Source organism: Aricia agestis, chromosome 6 (assembly GCF_905147365.1).
Source record: "Aricia agestis chromosome 6, ilAriAges1.1, whole genome shotgun sequence".
Classification (NCBI taxonomy): Eukaryota; Metazoa; Arthropoda; class Insecta; order Lepidoptera; family Lycaenidae; genus Aricia; species Aricia agestis.
In genome coordinates, this window is record NC_056411.1 from 17,183,600 (window position 1) to 17,208,913 (window position 25,314).

General features: G+C 36.7%; 2 protein-coding genes and 1 long non-coding RNA gene across 3 annotated transcripts in view; 1 reads left to right on the forward strand and 2 right to left on the reverse strand.

The window, feature by feature from the left end:
- LOC121727793 (alpha-tocopherol transfer protein-like) overlaps positions 1 to 3,710 on the reverse strand; it is a 31,607-nt gene extending 27,897 nt beyond the window's left edge. Inside the window, exon 1 of the mRNA XM_042115787.1 lies at positions 3,591 to 3,710. The gene's annotated coding sequence lies outside the window, so the exon portion shown is untranslated. The remainder of the gene's footprint in view (positions 1 to 3,590) is intronic.
- Positions 1,931 to 10,619, forward strand: LOC121727795. The gene is made up of 3 exons (XR_006035724.1): positions 1,931 to 2,016; positions 7,694 to 7,697; positions 10,607 to 10,619. It is a non-coding gene; the product is annotated as an uncharacterized LOC121727795 (long non-coding RNA).
- A 133-nt stretch (positions 10,620 to 10,752) lies between these two features.
- Positions 10,753 to 24,999, reverse strand: LOC121727762 (alpha-tocopherol transfer protein-like). Its single transcript, XM_042115748.1, has 6 exons — positions 24,975 to 24,999; positions 14,206 to 14,455; positions 13,512 to 13,646; positions 12,756 to 12,879; positions 11,950 to 12,166; positions 10,753 to 11,620 (listed from the first exon to the last, which is right to left on the reverse strand). Exons 2-6 carry the CDS (start codon positions 14,439 to 14,441, stop codon positions 11,370 to 11,372), a joined length of 963 nt encoding a protein of 320 aa, XP_041971682.1. The 5' UTR covers positions 14,442 to 14,455; positions 24,975 to 24,999; the 3' UTR covers positions 10,753 to 11,369.
- Between the last annotated feature and the right edge of the window lie 315 nt (positions 25,000 to 25,314).

The window sequence follows — 25,314 nt, forward strand, 5'->3', positions numbered from 1 at the left end:
AAGTTAATCCTGCGTAACTGGCCTGGTTTTAATGAAATCGCCACAGTCTCCGAAACCGATGTGGGAGTTATTATTAACATTTATTATACTATGTTAGCGTGCACGCTACATTATAGTATATTAAATTATATTATGTGTGTTGAATGAAGAAACAATTCACGTTGTTAATATGCATCCATGCATGTTGTTTATTGTTTATTATTATTTTTTATTAACTGGATGATTCGGTGAACTTTTTATCAGTTTCCTCTTAATATAAACCTTCCCAGGATTTCTACGAATGTTTACAGACTAAAATTAGCTAAAACGATTCAGCCGTTTTCGAGTTTAAGCGAGACTAACAAAATTCATTTTTATTCAAGTATTCCTTTTATTCCTAAATATAGGATGTAGACCCACTCGACCCTGTTAGGACAAAACGCTGTAACCTGTAACAAGTCAACTTTTTATCTTAAAGTCTTAGGGGACAGCGAAATGTACATAATAATATGGAATATTTTGGTCGAAAACTTGTCCTGAATTTTATGGGTTCAATCAATACAAAAGCTTACATCAAGTAGATAAATTTAGACTATATTATTATTTATTACAAAATGATACAATCCTGGTTGCATTGTTTAGTCGTAACAGGGCCGCACTAAGAACAGATTTTACGAAACTCTACCCTTAATAATAAAAGGGGTTGAAACTCAATATAGCCACGAGCAAAATAGGTCTTATTTGACAGATATGGTAGATCCATATCTGTCAAATAAGACCTATTTTTAAAAACGCAAACTTTTTAACAAAATCTTAAAAATATCATGATAAGATCATTCCACCGTTTACATTTTATTTGCATAGTATATTACACGATAACTTTCTAAAACTTTCATTACATTTTTGAGTTAAGCAAAAACAGTTTATGATATTTTGTTGTATTTTAGAGAAATAATGAAGGAGAAAGGCGAACTATTCCGTTATAATGATAGTGATTGTAAAGTGCGGAATCGCTCTTGAGTGTAATTACGATTTACGAAGTGTTTTTGTTACCGACGATCGGAATGCAACGGTCCATTTTAGAGTACGTGATGCAAAACAACGAAAAAATTTAATGGAAAATCGAGGTATAGTCTGTCAAAAAAGTGAAGAAATTAAAAAGTGGCCACATCGTAGTGTCATTCCTTTTTTCTTAGATTGATTTGAAAGGGATGGCACTACGAAAGCCATGTTGTGATTCGGAGGTTTAGAGCGACCAAATCAAGAAATTACGTACTACAATTAAAAAAAAGCCTAACACACCCCACTCCGACCATCATAGCGCGGCGCCAGTCGATGTGTCTTTGCAAGACGGCACGGTGTTTGTGTGCATGCGACTAGACGTATGCGAATTATAATTGTTTATTTTGATAAAAAATTCTATACCGCGGTAGTCAATGCCACACGTATTTTTTTACTTTTAATAAAGAACTTTTTTTTGATGCGCAGGGGAATTATGTGCCTCGACATTTTATTTTCAGTGCCATCTTTTGGCGTTTTTCTTCAACTTCGACACAAAACTGTTAGAAGTCTCATCTTCCCGGGAGTGGACAAAGGATATTTATTATCCCGAAAGAATGTACGGTTCCCGCGCGATAAACGAATTTTCCGAAACATCCTTGAATCGTCGATCCTACTATCCCTTAAGTCCCAGGGTTTTTAATCTATGCGTTCCAACTTCCACCGGTAATGACATACGGAGCTGAAACGTGGACACTCACCGGAGGACTAGTTCTCAAGTTTAAGGTTGCTCAGCGTGCTATGGAAAGAGCTGTGTTGGGAGTATACCTGGTGGACAAAATTCCTAATATAGTCATTCGCCAGAGAACTAAAGTCACCGATATCGCTCATAGAATTAGCACGCTGAAGTGGAAGTGGACTGGTCATGTCTACGACGGGAAGACGGTAGATGGAGCAGACAAGTGTTAGAGTGGAGACCACGCAGGTAAACGTAGTGTAGGACGTCCCGCAGCACGGTGGACCGACGATTTGAAGAAAGTGGCAGGATGGATGAGGGCTGCCCAAGATCGGGATGGTTGGCGCTCATTGGGGGAGGCCTACGTTCAGCAGTGGATGGCAATAGGCTGATGATGATGATGATGAAACAAATTTTGGCGCAACAAGTCATTTATAGTAACGAGGGTGCAAAAATACGACGAAACGTTTCGAGAAAAGGTAGGTAGTGCCCATGCGCGCTTCGCTTGGCTCATCTTGGCGGGGACACTCCCGTGCCCCCAGATATATGTTATATTATGTGATGACTATAAATGTCCAGTAAGGCATGACAATAAAACTCAATACAATATAGGTCAGACGATAACACCAATATATTATATTGCTTAAACCTCTGAAGTCTGAGCCACTTTTCATGATATTTGGGTACGAAGATACTTTGATTCCTAGTAAAAACCATAGGATAGGTTTCATCCCGGAAAACTGGGCGGTTCCCATGACCAATGCAAAGTTGCGGAGGATAGAATAGGTTTTATTTAAAAAAAATTACGGTTCTTACAAAATTTCGCGCAAGGCTGTTAGCAACATCTACTTCCATATAAAATAGTAATCGTGAAAGTTATCAGGCAAATTATTTCCGCGCTGCAGCCTCGTATCGTGATGTCTACACGAAGATCGCTTTATACATCATTGAAGATCAATTAATAGATTTTCTACTAGGTTAATTACTATTGTAAGATTATAAAAAATAATCCATAGTAGATAAACATGAATTTAAGATTTTGAGACGGTAGTCTTCAGTTGGGGGATATAATAATAATAGCTCCCACACCGGTTTCGGTGACGGTGGCCGGTTTCATTGAAACTAGGCCAGCTACGCAGGAGTAATTTTATGGTGCCCTAGTGTGTGCGCAGTACACAAGAGCACTCTCTATTCCTTTACTCTCATAACCCAGTGGGACGGACGACCGACACGACTGGCGAGAGATCAGGCGCAGGACCGACTTTTTACATGCCCATCCGACGCATGGATCATCTTACTTGTCAGACAATCAGGTGATCAGCCTGCATTGTCCTAACCAAACTTGGAAATAACATGTTTCCAACGCGGGAATCGAACCCACGACCTCCGAGTCAAGAGCCGCGCTCTATACCACTAGACCACGGAGGCGTTATAATAATATATTTTGTTTCGTGAAAAGGTCATTTCTATTATAATTAATAGTACAATTATTATTGCAGAAAAACATTTAAATCTCTATTACAACAATCGGGAAACCCTTGATAACACGTATGCTGAAAAGTTTTAACAACATAAAGTATACCTACTAGGTATGTCTAAAAGTAAATATTATTATTGGTGAATAAATATTAATGAAATTAGACCGATATGAATGAATCATATTAAAATAAGTACACATATTTTATTAATAATTTAAAATACGATAAAAATTGTATATATTCGTCTCTTACTCAAACAAATTTTACGTTTAAACATACTGGACTTTTTGCAATTTACGAAATTAAAAACTACCCCCATAAAAATATCGATCCATATTTTCAAAGACTCGGCACTAAGCTTACCTCAAAATCCAAAAACACAACACAAAAATATTCACCTTTGAAATGGAATACTAGATCACACGCCAAACTCTCGACGACGGACACACTCGCACTTGACGGTACCGTGGTGGAATCCAAAGCCGAAATGGAAAATTAAAAAAAAACTAAACGTGTCTATGGCCGAACAGCGAATGCGGGCGCACTTCTCGCTCCTTGCCTTTTATTATTTCGTTCCGCGCGATGGCCACGGTACCACCGGGTGGTACATTTCCAAAAAACAATTTCTAAAATTTTAATTGCATGTATTGACAGATTTTTCTCTCGGCTGCATACATATTTATAATTGCGATATTATCTCGTTCGTGTATAATTTTTTGGTCGACGGTTTTGCAATTTGGCGTAGTCCTAATAAGTTGGAACCGTTAGCTCCTACTGCGCAAACTACGGTAATTAGATGAAAATCGGAGCAATTGTAATTAGCTATAAATAGTATGATAATATAGTTACATTTATATCTCTATTTAAAAATTAAATATTAACCGACAAGATATACAAATTTTAAGCATAGGTCAAAAACGTGCATTCTTCTTTACCCTTTCTTACCAAGCTAAATCTCACTACTTCACATTATAATATTTGGACTCCCTGACTAATCAATTTTAAATATCTGCCTAAAAAATCTTGGGTTTTTCCTCTTTTTATTTGCTCCTATTAGTCTTAGCGTCATAAAATATAGTCTATAGCAGCGGTAGGCAACAGGCGGACCGCGGACCGTATGCGGACCGCGAAAGGTCGAATCTCGGACCGCGAAATATTGTAATGTATTTTATACCAAGTATCAATTAATACATAGATAAGGTATACATATACTTTTATTAATTATAAAATAATATTTTTAGGCTACAAAGGAAAAGTGTGTTTTTTTCTGGACCTCGTAAAAAATTTCCCACAGTATGCGGCCCCACCAAAAATTACTTGCCGACCCCTGGTCTATAGCCTTTCTCTACAAATGGACTATCTTATACTGAAATAATTTTTGAAATCGGACCAAGTAGTTCCTGAGACTAGCGCGTTCAAACAAACAAACAAACTCTCTTCTACTTTATGATATTAGTATAGATGTAACACAACTCAGTGATAATACTAATAATTAAGGGTGTGTAATGTGTATATTGTGTTCCTTACATAATATAGAGTTTAGTGTGAAAGAAGCAGCGCTGAAAGAGCAATTTTTTGCGATTTTTATGGGAGATTGCCCCAGCGTCTTGAATTTGCCCATACAAATCACAAAAAATGCTCTCTCAGCGCTGCTACTTTTACAGTGAACTCTCTTTACGGAACACATACGCACCGTAAAGTATTAACACTTAGTTTTGTAACACCCTGTATAAGCTGCAGGTAGATGTTTTGCTTTGTTTACAACAGCTATTTTTCTCATCTACGTAATTTTTTTCTTAGCTATTTACTATTTAGTTCTCGTTTACACCTGAGTTCATCAGAAGCAGGTCTACATTTTCAAGTTTACTAGCGATCGACCCAGACTTTCCATGGGAGCAATGCTGATACAAAATTAAGTGTTATTAAATTACCATGCAGTGTGTCTCTTATTTATCACTAGCGACCCGCCCCGGCGTCGCACGGGTATAAAATATATAGCCATTGAAAAAATGATTAAAATCGATAGCCTATGATCCTTTACGTGGTCTTATCTGTGCCAAATAACATAAAAATTACTCCAGTAGTTCGCGATATACCTACATTCTCCTATTAGTCTAAGCGTGATAAAATATAGCGCATAGCCTTCCTCTATAAATGGGCCATCTAACACTGAAATAATTTTTCAAATCGGACCAGTAGTTCCTGAGATTAGCGCGATCAAGTTAGCCCTTTCAAATAATTTTCCCCGTTTTTTCCACATTTTTCTCTATTTCTTCGCTCCTATTAGTCTTAGCGTGATAAAATATAGCCTATAACCATCCTCGATAAATGGGCTATCTAACACTGAAAGAATAATCAAAATCCGTTGCGTAGTTTTAAAGATTAAAGGGAACAAAGGGACATGAGGAAAAAAAACGACTTTGTTTTATAATATGTATAGAAGATGCATTGATATTAAACGTCCTCAAAAAGAAGTTTTATGTTATGCCATCAGCACAGCTTCTCTATCAATTAGCAGAGTGCCCGTTGTTGCCATACCATGAACCGTGAGAGAGAGAAAAAATTTATAGCCAATTTGTTGATAAAATATGCCATACATCATAACATTACAGTCTCGGACACTGGTGTTGGGACACATTGTATACCTTAGGCCCTGAGTCTGAGATATCGCAATAACGTAAAAATTACTTTACGTGATTCATACTTAAACCTCAGTTGCGTTTACGTGCAAATTTCATCACAGATCTATTGAACACGTTTTAAAATCTATCCCATTGAGATAAAGTTGAAATTCGTGTGCCGCTCCAGTTTGAAGCATCGTAGTTAGAGATTTTCTAATGCTCAGTGACTCACGCTCACTCTAATTCGCTACTGACTCTGATCGACCGCCGAACGATTAACGTCGAGTTGGTCATGACTTGACTTGCTTTGCTTTATGTTAATAGCACGAACTTGGCCCTGACTTATTAGACATATAATATTATATAAAATCCTACAGCACAAAATTCTTTGTGTAGGGGTTGGGCACCTTATTTTGTAATATTTTATGTTTTGTACCTATCTTTTGTTTTGTTTTATTTTCTTGAACATGTATTTACTAAGAGACAATAAACTTATTATTATTATTAATTATCGAACATTAATTCCCGTTACTTCTTTAACTTTCGCTTATTGAAACTCTGTGTTGTCCCCGGACTCCGGCTTTATAGAGTCATATAAGAGCCTGCGACGGCCAGAAGTTTCGGAAAGATGTACCTGTTTGTGACCTTAACATACCGACGACCATCAACTATAAAGGTTCGGTCGCTCGGTTTACTTTAGGAGGTATTCAGTTCTGAAGGTCTACCTGACCTTCGAGAAAGAGTAAAGCTGAATTTCATAGCTTATAACCTTCGCGGTAAGTGGAGAATCTCGTCTTCCAGTGACGGACATTTTTGACAGTTGCTTCCCACTGCTAGACACCCTAAATTACTTTAAGAAAGTTTAAGGGTGGGAAGCAACTGTCAAAAATGTCCGGCACTGGAAGAAGAGATTCCTCCACATTACTGCGAAGAATATGAGCGAATTTTGGTGCGGGTCTCGAGCTGCAGTTGTAGTGTACGGTTTGTATTGTATACCTAACTTAATACGTTGACGCGCCTTGTCGTCATTGTGGTGTCAAATTATTTTATTATTTTATTATTTAGCAACGCGTAATCGTGAACTTACATAATAAAGGTGCTCAAACAACATACTCTTTTGGAGCTCTACAAATATCCCCTTGGACCCCCTACATGTAGCATGTCCCAAGGAAAGCCTCAGGATCATGATTTCGAGGTTGGTCACTGCTGTTGATCTTGGCGTTGCAATAATATAATATTATGCTCTTCAAGCAACAATATGCTATTTGCTCGTCGATCAGGCCACTAACAGTTACCATGGTATTATCAATGTCGTTGCTATCTCCATAATTACCCACTTTATATGACTTGCCCAATCATAATAAGATTAAGGATTTTTAATAATATGACTTTTCTTTAATTTTAGTAACTAAATTTCTGATTTTCATGAAAAAATTTATTAGCCTTTAATTTCTTCTTTCGAGGTAGGTAATTCCAACAAAACCATGAAATGTAAAAGGAGAGCTATACAAGATGTTAGTGTAAACACCGTTATCCTTAAAACCATCAAATGAGCCCGTCAAAATGAACAACTTTTTTTATGAAAACAATGCTGGGAACTCAAAAAAATCCGTCTTCATACCCATAAAAATTGCCGATCCGGGCATCCGTAGGGTACACTGTATATGTGCAGTCTTTCTATCGTAAAGTTTTCAGATCACATTCCCAATCCTTCAACTTAATATTTTGTAATTTTAAATAGTTTTCTTTATTTTATAATTATTATTATCATCGTGACTTGGCAATGTCCCCGATAGCGTTAGAAGGTAACATTAGAAGTAACGAGCCTTGTTATGTAAATGAAAACAAAACCTCTGCTGTTTTACAGTGTGTACTCTGAGAGAAGTTGATGCCTAGGCAGATGGCGGACCTAAGTAATTTGGTCGCGTTAAGTCAAACCTAGGATGTGACCACTGTCCTCTATTTAATACACTGGATAGGCTATGCCGTACAAAATGACAGCTATTTTTTGTGCCGATTCGAAGCGCCGCGGTGAGTGTAATGTGAACTAATTACATAAAAAATTACAACCGCCATTTGTAAAATAGTAGTTACAAGTACACTCACTACTGCTCTCACATAACAATCAGCGCCAATAATATTATGGTGACTTTCAAATAGGAACATTTTATTGATAGCGATCGCCTGTCCAGTGTATTATAGAGGTCAGTGGATGGGATCGATCACAAATCACAGCTATCATTGAATTGACATATTAAGCCGACCAAATGACGTAGGTCCGTCAACTGCCTATGAATCAATTTCCTCGATGGTGCATTCTACACACTGACCAGTTACAGTTTTATCGACGAATGTTATAATTCTGCCAAAACACGACAGTCAGTGACTGGAACGTGGTAAAGATAGGCAAAGAAAAACTATTTCCTCAACTATTCATAACAATATCTTACGTTGTTATTGTTAAATAGGTCCTAACTGCCACACTCAGCGACGAATAATCAACTAATTAGCTGTTATTAAGTGAAGATTAATTATTGCCGCACTCAGAGTGGAACATTAACTACTTAAATGTACCTAATTAATTCAAAATGTTTTTTTTTTAAATGAAATAAGGGGACAAACGAGCAAACGGGTCACCTGATGGAAAGCAACTTCCGTCGCCCATGGACACTCGCAGCATCAGAAGAGCTGCAGGTGCGTTGCCGGCCTTCTAAGGGGTAATAGGGGAGGGTAGGGAAGGGAAAAGGGTAGGGGATTGGGCCTCCGGTAAACTCACTTACTCGGCGAAACACAGCGGAAGCGCTGTTTCATGCCGGTTTTCTGTGAGGACGTGGTATCTCTCGAGCCGGCCCATTCGTGCCGAAGCATGGCTCTCCCACGTCAAAATTTGTTGACAAAAGCCCCAAACGTTATATAGCATTATCTGTCAAACTTTAACTTATAATATTATGAAGTAAGTATAAACATAATATTATGTCTCAGCTGAGTGCGACCGCTATAGTAACTTCAGCAACATCAGTAACAGTTCAGTGACCTCAGTGTGGTTCATAGTTTGTAATTTCTCTTACATCTTAATATTAGGAGCTTCCGACTTTTCAGGTTTTATCAATAAACATAATATGCAATTCATGCTCATGCTGTTTTCTTTTATGGCTAATGGCAAAGTCTAGAAAAATGTAGAATGTAGAATAGAAAAATGTCGTGCAGAATAGAATATACAGACAGATCCCAGAGAAGTGAGAACAACACCGGTGTATTTGTTCTCACTTCTCTGGGCTCTGTCTGTATCTATTCTGCACGAATTCTTGGATAATTATTTGATAATTTTTGTTCATAAAGTTTCTTCCAATTATTGCGTTGTGATGCAACTGTTACTTTCAGGCTACAATTATACTTAATTTTATTAGTTTTAATTGCGTATCACTCTCGTTACTGTTTGCACTCATAATGTTAGTTTAGAAAGTGTTTAGTTTATGTAACGAAACAATAAGGATATTAAATTCCTTCTGACATTACGTATTTACTGAAAAAAAAATATTGATTCCTACTTTAATCCTAAACACCTTTGATGTGTGTGTATTAATATTTAGCAGCACCTTGATTTGAAAACTTTTAGTAGAAATATGAAAAAAAAAGTATGCTAGTGTGCCCTCTAAAATTTCATAATACTTAGGTTGGGTTGCACCAGAGGCATGCTTAAAGTTAAAGTTAACGCCGTTAACGTTAAGCCATCTATAACCATAACTTTAACCAAGTTATGGTTATAGATGGCTAAATTTAACTTTAACTTTGACCGGAGAAATTGACAGATGACAGCTGGTCCAACAAGGTTATAAATGAAAGTGGGCGAGGGCGCTGCTGGTAAAGGAGAACTGTCAAAAATGGTATGATGACAGCGTTAGTTCCTTTTTTCGCCACGTGTATTTAAAACCTTGTCGAGCTCTATGATTATGGTTAAATATGGCGTCTTGATGGCATCCATTTTTAACTTTAACCAAATATTTGACGTTTTGCATTGTAGTTAAAGTTACAGTTATAGTTCAAGTTAGTTGGTGCAACCCAACCTTAAACAATTAATAAAAAACAGCTGAAGTAATAAAAAGAAGCAGAATACTTTATTTCAAATATCAAAAACAATAAAAAATTAGTATAAAATTGATTTATTGTATTCAAAATACATTTAAAAGTAAAAAAAAATGTGCTGCAAAAAGTGAAACCACATTTTCATTGTTGTTATTTCATTTTCATGAAACTCAATACTTACATACAATATTATTTTTTACCTTAATTTTATAAAGCTGTAATATAAATTTTACATTTGAGGCTTAGGAGTTTCGTTTAAAAGATAGTGTTATTTAATTTAGAGAAAACTTCTTAGGTTAACGTTTGAAAAAGTTAAAAAAACGAAATATTATCAGATTTTGTTTTGAAAAACTTTTATGATAAGTAAGGAGAATTACTGCTTCAAACTGTTTATGTTTTAAGTAAGTAAGTAATTTAAAAATATATTTAAAAATCAGCCAAGTGCGAGTTGGACTCCCGCAATAAGGGTTCCGTACCACAATAGAGCAAAAATTGGCTGAAAATTGTGTCTTTTGTATGGGAACCCCCCTTAATTATTTAATTTATTTAAATTTTAATATGAATTATTTGAGTACAAATACTTACAATTCTTACAAATGAGTATTTCGTGAATATTTTAAGGGCCCATGTGTTGCCATTGTTGATATCGAGCAAAAAATAGCAAAAAAAGTGATTTTTTTGCTATTTTTAAAACAAATTAAATATTTAAGGGCGGCTGGCCGCCCTTAAAAATTTAATTTATTTTGTTTTTAGTATTTGTTTTAATAGCGGCAACGGCAGCGGTTCTTGAGATACAGCCAGGAGACATACAGACAGACAGATGCACAGATGGACAGACATCGAAGTCTTAGTAATAGGATCCCGTTTTTACCCTTTGGGTACGGAACCCTAATAAAAAGCAGTAATAATAATTCTACAATACGACTAAACAGAGACATCTAGCGGCGCTATTTATAACTATAACAAACTTTGAGTATCATTGAGATCACGCCATCATTCTGCTCTCACATTCGGCAATTATTGTTTTGTTTAAACGACAGAAGATGGCGTTACTTGTATTTTATTATAAGAACTTTTAAAACTATTTGCAGTAATATTAATATTATTATTGTTGTTATATAACATTGTCTCTTTTGTTCTTCACGCGTGGGCATTATAAGTTGTTTATCACAAATAGAAAGAATCTTAGGATCAGCTCAAAAGTCAAACCGTAACGAAATGCGACAAAACGCAGTGTTTCAACTTTCAAGATAGTGAAATAAAAATTGAACTTTATTCACTATACAATAAGATACGTATTACGTACTACAATTACCATTGTGAATTGATGGAAATGTGCATTTGAATCTTACATTGAAACGTGCACCTCCTTTTGTAGCTAATTAGGTTCAATTTTTAATTCCTTAAAAACAGCACATTTTGTTACAGCCTGAACTGATACTATGAAAGTATTCTTTTAACATTATTAATAGCTTATACATAGAAACTCTTGTCCATCGCCCTCAAAGTCCTGTAGGCACCAGGTGTCCCTTCATCAGCATCATGCCTATTCAGGGATCTACAGGAGTGTGTCCGAGTGAGGATATCATAAGAGGTGATACCACGCAGAGTTAGGCTACTCCTACTTCTAGACTTGTCTTTCGGCTTGAGTTCTGTTTCGTAAAACTTCCGTTCCTCCTTTTGCAGCCATTTTGCGCTGGATAGAAGCTTCTTCGTCCATTCATCTGGAATTTGTGAATTTTTGTTAAAGAGGAGTAAAAAAGGATCTGTATTTTGAACTCTTTAGATACTTATCGAGTGCGGAAACCGTACATTTTTCCGGGATAAAACTTATGCTATCCTTAGTTCTTTCCCATCTCTTAGAGTATATCCATAAGTACTTACCATCTAAAGCGGTTCAGCCATGTAGTGAAAAGATAACAGAATTGATAGACAAAACCGTCGATATTAGTGATCGAAGGACAAAACACTACTAATATTGTTCATGAATAGTTCATGAACAATATTAGTGATAATAAGAAATATACATTGCTTAAATAGTCATATTACTGACCATTAAGATCCTTCATAGCGCCAGCTCTTCCCCCGTACTCGTACGGCAGGCCCTCAGGACCGATATCCACGTTGTATATCTGGCCTGCATGGGTGTGGATGTGGAGGACCTTGCGTCTCCAGGGGTAGAGACCGATGTGGAGGAGCAGGAGCGACATGGTCTTCAGGCGGTTGGTGTTGATCACGTGGACCTCCGAGAAACGGGTGGGGTAGGCTGACTGGAAGAAATTAGATGCTTTAATAGGAGTAGACAGGTGTTTTTCATAATAATATAGTTTCTAAAGATCCGACTTAGTTACTTTAACTATTATACCTAACTAAACTTAACTGCCATAACTGCCGCAATCAGAGACGACTTAACTGAAATTAAATGAAGATTAAGTAAAGCCCTATACTATACGTTATCTCTCAAATTATTCAATAACTGAGTGCAGTCGAATAGGTACATAACTACATACGTACATAATCTATATAATATATAAAACTCAAAGGTGACTGACTGACATGGTGATCTATCAACGCACAGCCCAAACCACTGGACCGATCGGGCTGAAATTTGGCATGCAGGTAGATATTATGACGTAGGCATCCGCTAAGAAAGGATTTTGATCAATTCCACCTCCAAGGGGTTAAAATACGGGATAAAAGTTTGTATATATAATAATACTTCTTAACGCGAGCGAAGCCGCGGGCAAAAGCTCGTATGTCTATATTTCTATAGTCTATTTTAATCGATCTTGGTTAGAATTTAAATCAACCTTACAAATTTGGATAATTAGATAACAAAGGAGGTATAAATTGAAGCACCTTGATACACCAAGCGAAGTCCTTCCAGTAGGAGCCTTTGAAGTGGTTCTTGAGATGCGAGGGTTGGAGGTCGCACACGTCTATAAACACGATCTCGTCGCCTGGTGTAGGGTCTTCTCGCAGCCTGAAATTGTTAAGAAGTATCCTTGAATACCAAACTGATTGGGTGAGGTAAACGTATCCATATTATAAATGCATTAAAAGGTGACTGTCAGTTTCACGCTGAAAAGGACAAACCGATTTAAATGATAAACGGAAATACTTTGAGAGAGATGAGAAATGACCTAACATGAGATAGTTTTTGTTTGGAAAAAAATCGGTTCCTGCGAGAACCGAATTTCGTCGCAACAGGGGCCGTACCATGAAACCGTTTTGACAGGGCCGGCTTTAGCATTACCTGCAGCGCCCTGGGCGAGATTTCTTCCGCGCCCAGGGTGCTGATAGTGGTGAAAATATTGGCGCCCCTTTTGTTTGCCTTCAGCGGCGGCGGTCGCCCAGCGTCGCGCCCCCCTAACGCCGCTACTGCGTTTTGAGACTCAATCGAACGAATCGGAATGCCGCGTTCTACTCTCAAACGAGAAATGACGTTGTCAGTGTAGGACGCGTAATCTATATTCGATTGTTCGAGTCGCAAAACGGTTTCGTACCAGGCCTCCAGGTTTTGGGCGCCAACAAAACTTAGTAGATTTAATGAATTAATCATAATATTATTGTTTTTGAGTTTGAAAAAATTTGTAGAAGTTTTGAAAAACTAACCTCAGATCCATGATCATCAGCCATCTGGCTAACAATGCCCTAGCTGACAGGGGTCTGTCCGACAGTGGCGCTGGGAGACGGACGATGGTGACCCGCTGACCGTTCAGGCTGCGCACGCGCAGAGGAACTATGTACCTGGAAAATTGGTCAGGAAATTGTTTTTTTTTAAATAAGAGTTTGGGTCGTCTATGGGCTTGTCGCCTATATCCTTTTTCTGTTGCTTTTGTAATAATTTGTTCGCATACAAGGTTCATAGCTTCAATTGGTTTGGTGAAAAAATTAAATAAAGGATAAACGTCAGGTAGTAATTGTAGTATAGCAGGAGCAAATTTTCTGCTTGTAATGATGTTGACGTAGAGTTTTCTTTAATTTAACACGTTAACTTTCAAAGATGGCATAAGATTAGGCTTTTTATAATGATGCTAAATGGCCTAACCTACAAACATTTCTTTTGTTAAATTTCGAAAGCAAAAAATTGTCTTGTCCTAAATAATCTAACTTAAGAACTGCATTCATAACTCAATACGTATCTAATTTTTTGTTGGTTAGTACACGAATGCTTAACAGTGTCCAAATATGAACGAATGCTTAACAGTCTTTATTAAGTTAAAAAAAGGTAGAATATTTGAAAAAAATGTAGCTCATGACTTTAGGAAGAATCCCAGACTATCGTCACTAAGCAAATGCCACTCACACATCTTGGCAACTGGACAGAATATCCTCATCATCCGGATGTCTTCTGTGCCACAACTCCGTCAGTCCTCCTGGTCCTCTCGTTGTGTAGTACCTCCTCGCCCTCTTGACTGCCTCCTCCTCATCATTGTGACACGTCTTCAGGATCAGGTCGAGGATTCTGACCTCGTCCTCCGAGGCCTCTCGTGTCAGGTTGTCTTCCGCCCATCGCTGGCCAAACGACGCTGCAGGGGACATCCTGAACGGACTGCCTGGAAATTAAATTCGGGTTTAATAAATGTGAAATAGAAAATGTGTACAGTTCTTTTACAACACTCGCACTCGCAGACCACCTCAAGTTATGATCAAAGATTTCAAAACTTAAGAAATGGCACGACGTGTGTTCATAATATTATTATTATTACTTATTATAAGACAAAGTCGCTTTTTTTTCCCTCATGTCCCTTTGTTCCCTTTAATCTTTAAAACTACGCAACGGATTTTGATGATTTTTTCAATGTTAGAAAGCCCATTTATCGAGGAAGGCTATATGCTATATTTTATCACGGTACAACTAATAGGAGCGAAGAAATAGAGGAAAATGTGGAAAAAACAGGGAAAATTATTTGAAAGGGTTAACTTGAACGCGCTTATCTCAGGAACTACCTACTGGTCCGATTTGAAAAAAAATTCAGTGTTAGATAGCACATATATTGAGGAAGGCTATAGGCTATATTTTATTACGCTAGGATTAATAGGAGAATGTGGAAAAACGGGGGAAATTATTTGAAAGCGCTTATCTCGCGAACTACTGGAGCAATTTTTATGTTATTTGGCACAGATAATAAGTAGACCACGTGAAGGATCATAGGCTATCGATTTTAAATTTTAATAATTTTTTCAGTGGCTATATATTTTATACCCGTGCGACGCCGGGGCGGGTCGCTAGTATTATTATAGTTTATGTTATAATTTGTCAAGTTGATCTAATTTATTAATAGTACCTACAAATAGTGCAACCTATTTGTACTATTAATAAATTAGATCAATAACATTAAATAAATTACAACTTCATTATTGAACTTTATACTAATAATCTGCAACTTGGAGAATAAAGGCTGTATTTCCCAACATTTGTAACTGACACAACAATGTCTCTTGTCCTATCACGGCGTCTCCTTGGCATTACACGTAAGTAACTTTTGAGGTAAGTGCGCATTATGACGGGCCGTGGGGGGGCAGCATTTTTTATACAAGATTTAGTTAGGTCGTAAAATATGGAAATGCAGCCCGCAGCGCTGCGGCTCGTCGTAAAGTGAGTGAACCCGGGTGCAAACTGACTAGATGACGCCCGCAACTCCGTTGCGCCAAAGTTAATTAATCGCGCTGGAACTGTACCTTTTTCCGAGATGAAAAGTATCGTCCCTTCCCGGGACTCGAAAGTATCTCCATACCAATTTTCAGAAAAATCGGTTGAGTGGTTTGGCCGTGAAGAAGTAACAGACAGACATACAGACAGACACACTTTCACATTTATAATATTAAGTATTGATATTGAAGTAAATAATTACTTCAATTTTGATGATAATTATATCAGAATGAATCATGTAAGCTTTTTCGAGAAAAAACCCACACGATAAAAATATGCCTTCATTATTTTATCTTTTTACTTTTTGGTTAATTAATAATTATATATGTTCGAATGAAACGACTCATATAATAATGATCGAACTTCACTTGGTAAGTTCGTTTGATCATTTATAATAATTTTTGTCGTGAATATTATAAAACCTATACCCTGTTGTATGCTACGGCACGAATGGGCCGGCTCGACCGGAGAAATACCACGTTCTCACAGAAAACCGGCGTGAAACAGTGCTTGCGCTGTGTTTTGCCGAGTGAGTGAGTTTACCGGAGGCCCAATCCCCTACCCTATTCCCTTTTCTACCCTCCCCTATTCCCTTCCCTTGCCATCCCTACCCTCCCCTATTACCCTATTCCCTCTAAAAGGCCGGCAACGCACCTGCAGCTCTTCTGATGCTGCGAGTGTCCATGGGCGACGGAAGTTGCTTTCCATCAGGTGACCCGTTTGATCGTTTGCCCCCTTATTTCATAAAAAAAAACCTCTTTGTCATATTCATAATTCATTTTATCAAACAGTACAGTTCTCAACGTCATGTTTTTATAGCCAAGAGGCAAGATCCCATAAAGATCAATTATTATGCCATGCGATATGGAGTAGAATCAAGGTCAATTTTCATAAGGAAGCTAGTTTTCCCACGTAGTTCGCGTAAAGCCCTTGACACACAATATTATGTGCATAATCGTTGCTGGCTTATTATTCTTGTATCAAAATTATGATATCGTGGGATATATTGTTATAATATAGTTTATTTTGTGTGACACGACTAGTTTTTATGATGTTAAGAATTATGATAATATAGTAATTATATCCGTGTTGAAAATATAAATATGTTTTCATAAAAACTACGGAATTTCCAGTTTCAAGCGTTATATGCGATTTTGTATTTTGGAAAAGTAAAGTGTTCGGGAACGATACATAATGGGGTTCGTCCTCGCCTTAATAACGGTATTTTTCCAGAAACATGAAAAGTATTTTGCGATCAAATATTGTATCACAGTCATAACAAATATATCTGATATCCTCAAAGTCCCAAGGTCAGTTGTGAGCTTGTTACAAAAAGTTTGACAACAGACACAATAAAGTTCGACTATTGATTATATCGCTTCAGACAACCTGCTCCTTCGAACAATGGACTATTATATTTATCTGCTGGAGTTCAGACGGAAAAATAACTTATTTATGTTGTAGTTTTTTTTATTTAAACATTAATGAAGCTGAACGGTCGTTTCTTTTTGTTTTTCCTTCGGGATAAGTGATGAGAGAGTTTGCTTTAGATTTTCCTCTATTTAGCATCTTTCACGCCAAGTGACAAGTTTGAGCACAAATAAAACAAAAGCAGTCATTTTTAGAAAAAAAAAAAAAACCTTTGAGTAACCTTACCGTTGTTTAATAATTAAGTATAAAAAGTTCATTTCTCTGATTAATTATCTAAAAAACCGGCCAAGTGCGAGTTGGACTAGCCCATGAAGGGTTCCGCAGCAGCAATAAGGTTTATTTTTATGAAATTAAGAGGTTCCAAAGTGGTAAGAATTACATTTTACCACTTTGGAAGAGTGTCTCTCGAAAACTATTCAGGTTAGAAAAAAATGATTTTGAAAACCTCAATATGATTTTTTAAGACCTATCCATACCCCACACGCATAGGTTAGATCATTTTTTTTTTCTATTTCAGTTGTATCTATGGGGACCCCTAAAATTTTTATTATTTTTTTCATTTTTGTATCAACATCTTAAAGCGGTTCACAGACTACATCTACTTACCAAGTTTCAACAGTATAGCTCTTATAGTTTCGGAGAAAAGTGGCTGTGATATACGGACGGACAGACAGACAGACAGACAGACAGACACGACGAATCTATAAGGGTTCCGTTTTTTGCCATTTGGCTACGGAACCCTAAAAAACTATGAGTAACCTTACCGTTGTTTGATAATTAAGTATAAAAAGTTCATTTCTCTGATTGATTATCTAAAAAAGAGTTCTTTTCAGGTGTATAAGGACACTCATTTGGCAAACCTTACGTCCTAAATCAACTTTGCGTATTTGAGGTACCATGAAATATTAGATCAACGTTGCTCGTAACACTATTTAAAAAAAGATTCCAGATGATCTGAAAATTTGCTAAGCTAGATACCATTGTTTGCTATTCCTCGGTTAAAGCCGTAACCATAAGTTATGGTGACAACATGCCTCATGTGATAAGTGCGGATTAGATAATCTTGATACACTGTCGGCTTACCCGGCCGAGGAAGTGTTTGTCAATCGCGGATTAAGAGTGCTCGGGCGTATACTTCACCTACTTCTAGAGTTTTATGGGATCGGAGAACATGGCCTTCTGACACAGTTGGGTATATTTCTAGTCTGTGGAACTCGTACTAACTTTGTAGTGACTGTATAGTTAGAATTGATGTACTATTATTATGCCTATAAATTGAATAACATGGTAATATATTTGATAGTGATATAGATACTATGTCTATCTGCCTCTTCAGGCTGAAAAGATTGCGATCATATTGCGATGGAATTTCGAAAATGTACGGTTAACGAGTGATTAAGGACTTTTGAAGCAACTAAGTTGCAGCCTAAAGGCAACATATTTAAAAGAAACTATTAAACGCTATGTTACTATAGAAAAATTAATAGTTATTTCATAACTATAGGCCATTGTTCTAATTTCTTCATCCGTTCTGGTATGGTAATTCATTAAGATCTTGCGTGCTAACAGAAAATGTTTTACTATATATTAAAGTTTTAGTTTTATACCTTATTTTCTAATGTGGTAACTTGGCCTTACTCTACTTATAAGAAATATTCATTCATAGGCATAAAGAAGAATTAAACAGGCTGGTAGGATTATCAAGCCCAGCCAAAAGAGTGACTTGACATAGCACGACTATTTAATTTTCACTGATGTTTACAGCTACACTGAGCTCTGCAAGGCTGCAGTCGCTTTAATATTATAACAAGTACTATTTTGATCGGGGCTCATATTATAACAATAGACCACGAGAACAAAGAAAAAAATCTACTGTGACTGTTTGAAATAATAAAATGCATGGTTCCTGGTGGTTGAAACGTCGTGACTCGTGACTCGTGGGTAAACTTCTAGCAAAGCAATATTTGAATATGATTAAGGGCCTGTATTAATATAAATATAATGTAGGTTCGGCTGGTACGCTTTCAGTCACACACTTTGCGCCTGCTATTTCATAGTTTTTTGATCGTCGTTTTTTTATACATCAATTAAATCGAGTCAAAAAAACGAAACGCCCTAGATATATTTTTCGTCTTTAATTCAGTGCAAAAAATATCTGAAAATTCCAAATAATTTGGACATAGTATGGCAATTTCGTTAAAAGAAGAGGTAACTTTGGGATTTTTTTTCTATCTAGTGAAGTTCATGATATTGTGTAATGGAATATAAATTCCATTGTGTTAGATCCTTAACTAACACATATTTTTTTTCAGAATTTAAATTACTATATTTTTGTGTCTACTGCCACTTTTAAATCTTGAAAATCGTCTGTTTCTGGGAATACAGGGCCTTAAGTTTTCGTTTTGCGCTTGCGATGTTTGTCGTGAAACTTTTCCGAAACCGCTGGATCAATTTTAGTGGAGTTGTATGTGCTTATCGTGATCTATTTTTCATATCGAAATATATAGCAAAACAACGTTCGCCGGGTTAGCTAGAGTAATAATATTATGACAAGACATTATGTTAAGAACAAAAACATGCTACGTTGTATGCTAAACTGTACTTATGTGGGAACGTGTGTATACTTTTAATGTTATGGTACGCCATATATGGCTTTGACGTGTATTGAAGGAAGTACACATCTATTACTTACTAACACTACATAACGACTTGCAGATTCTGTGAGGAGGAGGATGAAACACCTATTCACCTCCTCCTCGATTGTCCTGCTCTACTACAGAGCAGAAACAGGCACCTCGGTGGCCACGAATACTCATCCACAGAGGAAATTCGTGGCACCAACCCCAACCATATCGTTAAATTTATGAGCAGTATTGGGTTGGGGATGATACTCTAGTGCGAAAGAGTCACAATAGATCCTTATGGGTCGCAGTGACGTCAGGGCTACAGCGACCTGCCTTCTTTTAAAAACACTTCTATTGTACTCATAAACATAAATTCGTCAAATATATAAAAACTAGACGACGCCCGCACCTCCATTGCGCCAAACTTCGTTTATCGCGCGGGAATAGTATATTTTATCCGGGGCCAAAAGTATATGTCCTTTCCCGTGACTCAAAGTATCTCCACACCGAGCAAAATCGGTTCAGCGGTTTGGGCGTGAAGAGGTAACAGATAGGGCTGATAGACCCACTTTCGCGTTTATGGAATATGGATTAGTAAGCTTAAAAACTATCATCTGACTATGTACTATCAGAGAAGTTGATTCCTATGCAAATCGGATACCTAAATAGTTTGGTTGCGTTACGTCAAACCCAGCTGACAGATCACAATTAACATTGAATTGACATATTCGACCAAATAACGTTTCAATTGCATAGGAATCAACTTCCTCGATGGTACATAAAAAATATAAAATTTTGAGAAGAAATTAGCCTATCACCGGCATCATTACTAAATTCTAATCTACAGATTTGTTAAAATCGGATCAGTAGTTTAGCTGTCACGAGGGTAAACGTAGGCTGCTAAAGTTAATAAATCGTTAAATAGAAAGGCTTCTTTGGGTGCCTTTTACATACTTTTACATTTTAGCCAGAAATAAACGCACCAGTGCCGTAAATAGCCTTTTTTGCGCCCTGTGCGAGCTTCTATATAACTGCACTTTTGTTTTTTAACCGACTTCCAAAAAGGTGGAGGTTATATTATGTTCGGCTGTAGTTTTTTTTACTACATTCGGAAACATCTCTGGGGCGCAGCGGGAACTTATCGGGAGCAATTCAAAAAATAAGGATCTGTCTGGTCTAGCCATTCTTGCGCCCCCCAGAGTCTACGCCCTGTGCCTGGGCACCGGTGGCACCGCCCTATTTACGGCACTGAAACGCACGTAAAAAGCGGCTTTGTATTTTTTGTCATTCATGTTTTTTAGTAAAGTTAATTATGTAATGAACGATATCTCATACATTGGACATAAGCAAGTGGCTAGGTCAAAGAAGATTGACTGACCAGAGTTTGACAACAAACTAAAAGAACGCCTTTGGGTACATTTCGAACAATATTAATTTTTAATACGATTTTATAAGCTTATTAGGCTGTATGTATGTAACAGAATCTGTGAGCACAATTTTTACCTATCTCCAGTCTAATTAATTCGAAACTTTGCGTACGTAAGTATTAAGAGCCTATGCAATATTTTTTATAAAAAAAGGGTTTTTTAGTTTTTTCTTAAACTACTTATTACATTTTTTTCTATCAAGATCATCAGGCATTGAATGAATCTTTCTTCCTGCATACATTATAGACAGGTTTCGAAGTGTGCAATGTCAACACGACTTTACAAGGAAGTATTGATGTAATTGTGATACAAGGTGATATTCCTACCTTGTGAAAGACATAAGTTATAAAAGCCTTTTTTAATGCCAATACGTTGCTAAAAGCCATATTAAATGCTTTTACTTATAGGGAATATTACGCGAAAGCGCGTATATAATCCGGCCCTGTAGACAAGTGGCAAGCGCTTATCGTAAACTCCAACAAAATGTATGGGATTTGACATTAGTATTCGCTAGCGAAGCGATGACTTATGTCAAATCGCATGCATTTTGTTGGCGTTTACGATAAGCGCTTGCCACTTGTCTAGTAGGGCCGACAATGCAAAATCCGACATGTTGCACGCGTCATATTAGAATATTCACAGATACGTGGGAGAGACATGCTTCGGCACGAATGGGCCGGCTCGACCGGAGAAATACCACGTTCTCACAGAAAACCGGCGTGAAACATCGCTTGCGCTGTGTTTCGCTGAGTGAGTGAGTTTACCGGAGGCCCAATCCCCTACCCTATTCCCTTCCTTACCCTCCCCTATTCCCTTCCCTTCCCATCCCTACCCTCCCCTATTACCCTATTCCCTCTTAAAAGGCCGACAACGCACTTGCAGCTCTTCTGATGCTGCGAGTGTCCATGGGCGACGGAAGTTGCTTTCCATCAGGTGTCCCGTTTGCTCGTTAGCCCCCTTATTTCATAAAAAAAAAAATACGTGGTCACACGTCGAAAAAAAAAATTATTGTTATTCTGTCTATGTTGGTGCTGCCTCTAGAGCGAGCGTGAACATATTATAGTAATATGATCTAACATTGACTACAAGACGTAGGTAGAGTCGCAGTTGCCGTAAATAGTTAACCGAATTAGCGGATGGTTAAAAATCTTAAACACAAGTCATGAACATGTGACCTGATCAAAAAGTCGACTGAATAATAGCAGAACACCGGCATCGCGGTGTAAAAAAAGGGATTCCCCGCTCATTTTCTACAGTATGGTAAAAAAACATGCCCGTACCTTTTTATACCGGCATCGCGGTATAAAAAAAGGGATTCCCCGCTCATTTTCTACAGTATGGTAAAAAAACATGCCCGTACCTGTTCTTTTTTTATTTTGCGCGTACCCACTCTTTATATTTTTAGGTTATTTTCTTGCTAATCCTATTTAAATTCAAATTCTTCACACACATCTTTTATTTATTTATATCATCCAATATTCTCCCTCGTGAATGACGGGTGTTCCTGGCAGCCTTCGCGTTTAATATAAGCTGTTATAATATGAGCACGTCACTCCTGGAGCTTAGGAGATAATAATATTATGGTTATGGGGATGAAAATTACTTGTAGCCAAACATAGGTAAAGAAGGTAGGTTAAGATAAAATTTACTTTGACGTAAAAATACATCATAAAAAAAGTTTAGAAAAACTGCAGCGCCTAAGTTAATTTTAAATCTTACATATCAAAATGGCCCCAAATTGTCAATATAATTGTATAAGTATGCCAAGCAAAATAAGCGATAATATATTAAGCTAATGCGTTTTTTGTCTGCCATGTTGTCGACGGCAGTTGACGGCTACCGTTGACGCGTGTAAAAACAATTAATAAAAAAAATCCAGCGACTGTTTTCAACAAGTGCCGTTCGTCTATAAGAAGCCTAAGTTACCTGTACAAAAGTCGAAATTTTCCGTAGCGAAAACTCAATCACGTTTATCACAGCTATGTTTTTCTTCTCTGATTCGGGTAAATTACCCAATTATTCGTGTTAATTATGATCGGAATGTTACATCATTGATATGTTTCGTGTGTGAAGTAGTAGAAAACGGAGCGCTAACGAAATTTTCGCTCTATTTGGTGTACAATTGGGATTTTTTTAAAACGTTAATTATTAGAAGTATCTGTACACGACTGAAAAGTTAGGCTTGGATAATACAAAGCTTTTTGCATAAAAGTTTGAGTTATGGATTTATTATTAGAAGTACGTAAATTAATATGTAAAAGTAAGAAGAAGTAACAAAATACATAACATAATACATAATACTTTGTATAAATAACTCATAATATAGGTCTACCAGAATCTGATGACAATTTTTAACAGCAGATTTTCAAAAAATATCCTTGATCATTGGATAAATTTTTATATTTGTATGTTTCATACACAGAATAAGCCGCTAAAGGAATAAAAAAGGATGAAAATGTTTTATTCATACTATATAATAAAATTATAATATAGTCAATTTATATTCTCACTTTTTGCCTGGTAGACCTATAGTAATAATAATTGACGAAATGGGTTAAAGAAATCTCTACCATTTATACATTGATTAGATTTTTGTTTTAAGCTATTGTTAAACTATATTAAAAATAATTATTATTTAAATTAACTGTTAAGAACCTAGCATTGTTTACTTTTGGCCTTTGTGTAACTTTATGCTAACGCGTAACTAGGAGCTCCCCAACAAATACCGCGGCTTTAAAGTTTAACATTTAAATAAGCTCTACAATTTACATTACTTAGAACATTTCCGAATCTTACTATATCGTGCTTAGCACGGGAAAATTCACAAACATTTTTAAGGAATTTCATTGCATTCTTTGTAAAAGGAGGTACTTAAATACAATTTTTTAAATTCTTGTCACTTACTTTAAGAAAGTAACACTAAAAGTAATTCATTATTCATTTGAGTGTTTATATTAAGATTTGAGTAACGGAGTAAAGTAAGTATACACCGAAAGTACTTTTAGAGTACTTTCGGGGTATTCCGAAAGTACACAACAGGTTTTGATGAACTCTCATACAGAGATAGCGCAGACTGCGAGTAATAATGTTAAGGGCTACTTTTATGTTTTACTGCGGGAAAAATATAATACGCGTCCGAAGTTCGACTATTACCATCTAGTAAACCAAATAGTTTTATTTTCAAATCAGATTTTTAAGAAACCTTTCTAGCATCCACTCTTATAATCTTATTTTATATATTTAAACGAGCAATTCTTGTATGTATATTGTAATCTCAAAATCGGCTCCAACGATTTTCATGAAATTTAGTACATAGGGGGTATATAAGGGATTTCGATCTACGTAGCTAGGAATCATTTTTACAAAATGTCATTTTATTCGTGTTTTATCGAATACCGAGCAAAGCTCGGTCAAATAGCTAGTATTATTATAAATGCGAAAGTGTGCCTATCTGCCTGTCTGTCTGTCTGTCACCTCTTCACGCCCAAACCGCCGAACCAATTTTGCTGAAACTTAAAATAGAGATACTTTAAGTCTCGGGAAAGGACAAAGGATACTTTTTATCCCAAAAAAAGGACGGTCATCTTGTTCTCAATAATATTAACAGAAACCTACTCAAAACATTCAGCTTCAAAGTTAACACACCAAAAAAAAAATCATCAAAATTGGGTCCATCAAGAGATGGACCCAATTTTGATGATTTTTTTATGGTGTTTATGTTTACATCTAAGAAGATGTAAACATAAACACCATACTTCCTTTCTCTCCAATCGTAAAACGAGCCTTTATAACTTCATAACTATTATAATATATACAGTTTGAAGTTCTACGCCGTCTCTCCCGGCTTAGACCATAAAATACACAACTGCACTTTTCCTTCTTTTTGTTATTTTTTTTACGATTCGACGTACGTTATATGCTAATGTTTTCCGGTACATACCTGTACGACTGCGCACACCGGTAGACTCACTACTACTGACTCAGACTACCTTGACCGACCGCGTAGAAAGGTAATCGAAAACCATTGTACTATAAATAATTTAATTGTGACTTTAAGCATAAATCCTTACTTCCATACTAATAGTCTTATTGCGAAAGCCTTAAAAAATTTACAGGGTTTTATTCACCCTTAAAACGCTGTTTTTAATAAAATTTGATGTGGAGCAAAATTTATGTTCCGAAAAAGGACGTCGTACAGCCACTTTCATCCCGGAAAAGTCTACGGAAAATATACGAATCGAAACCTGAAACTCCACAGCAATCTACTCTCACGTACCACG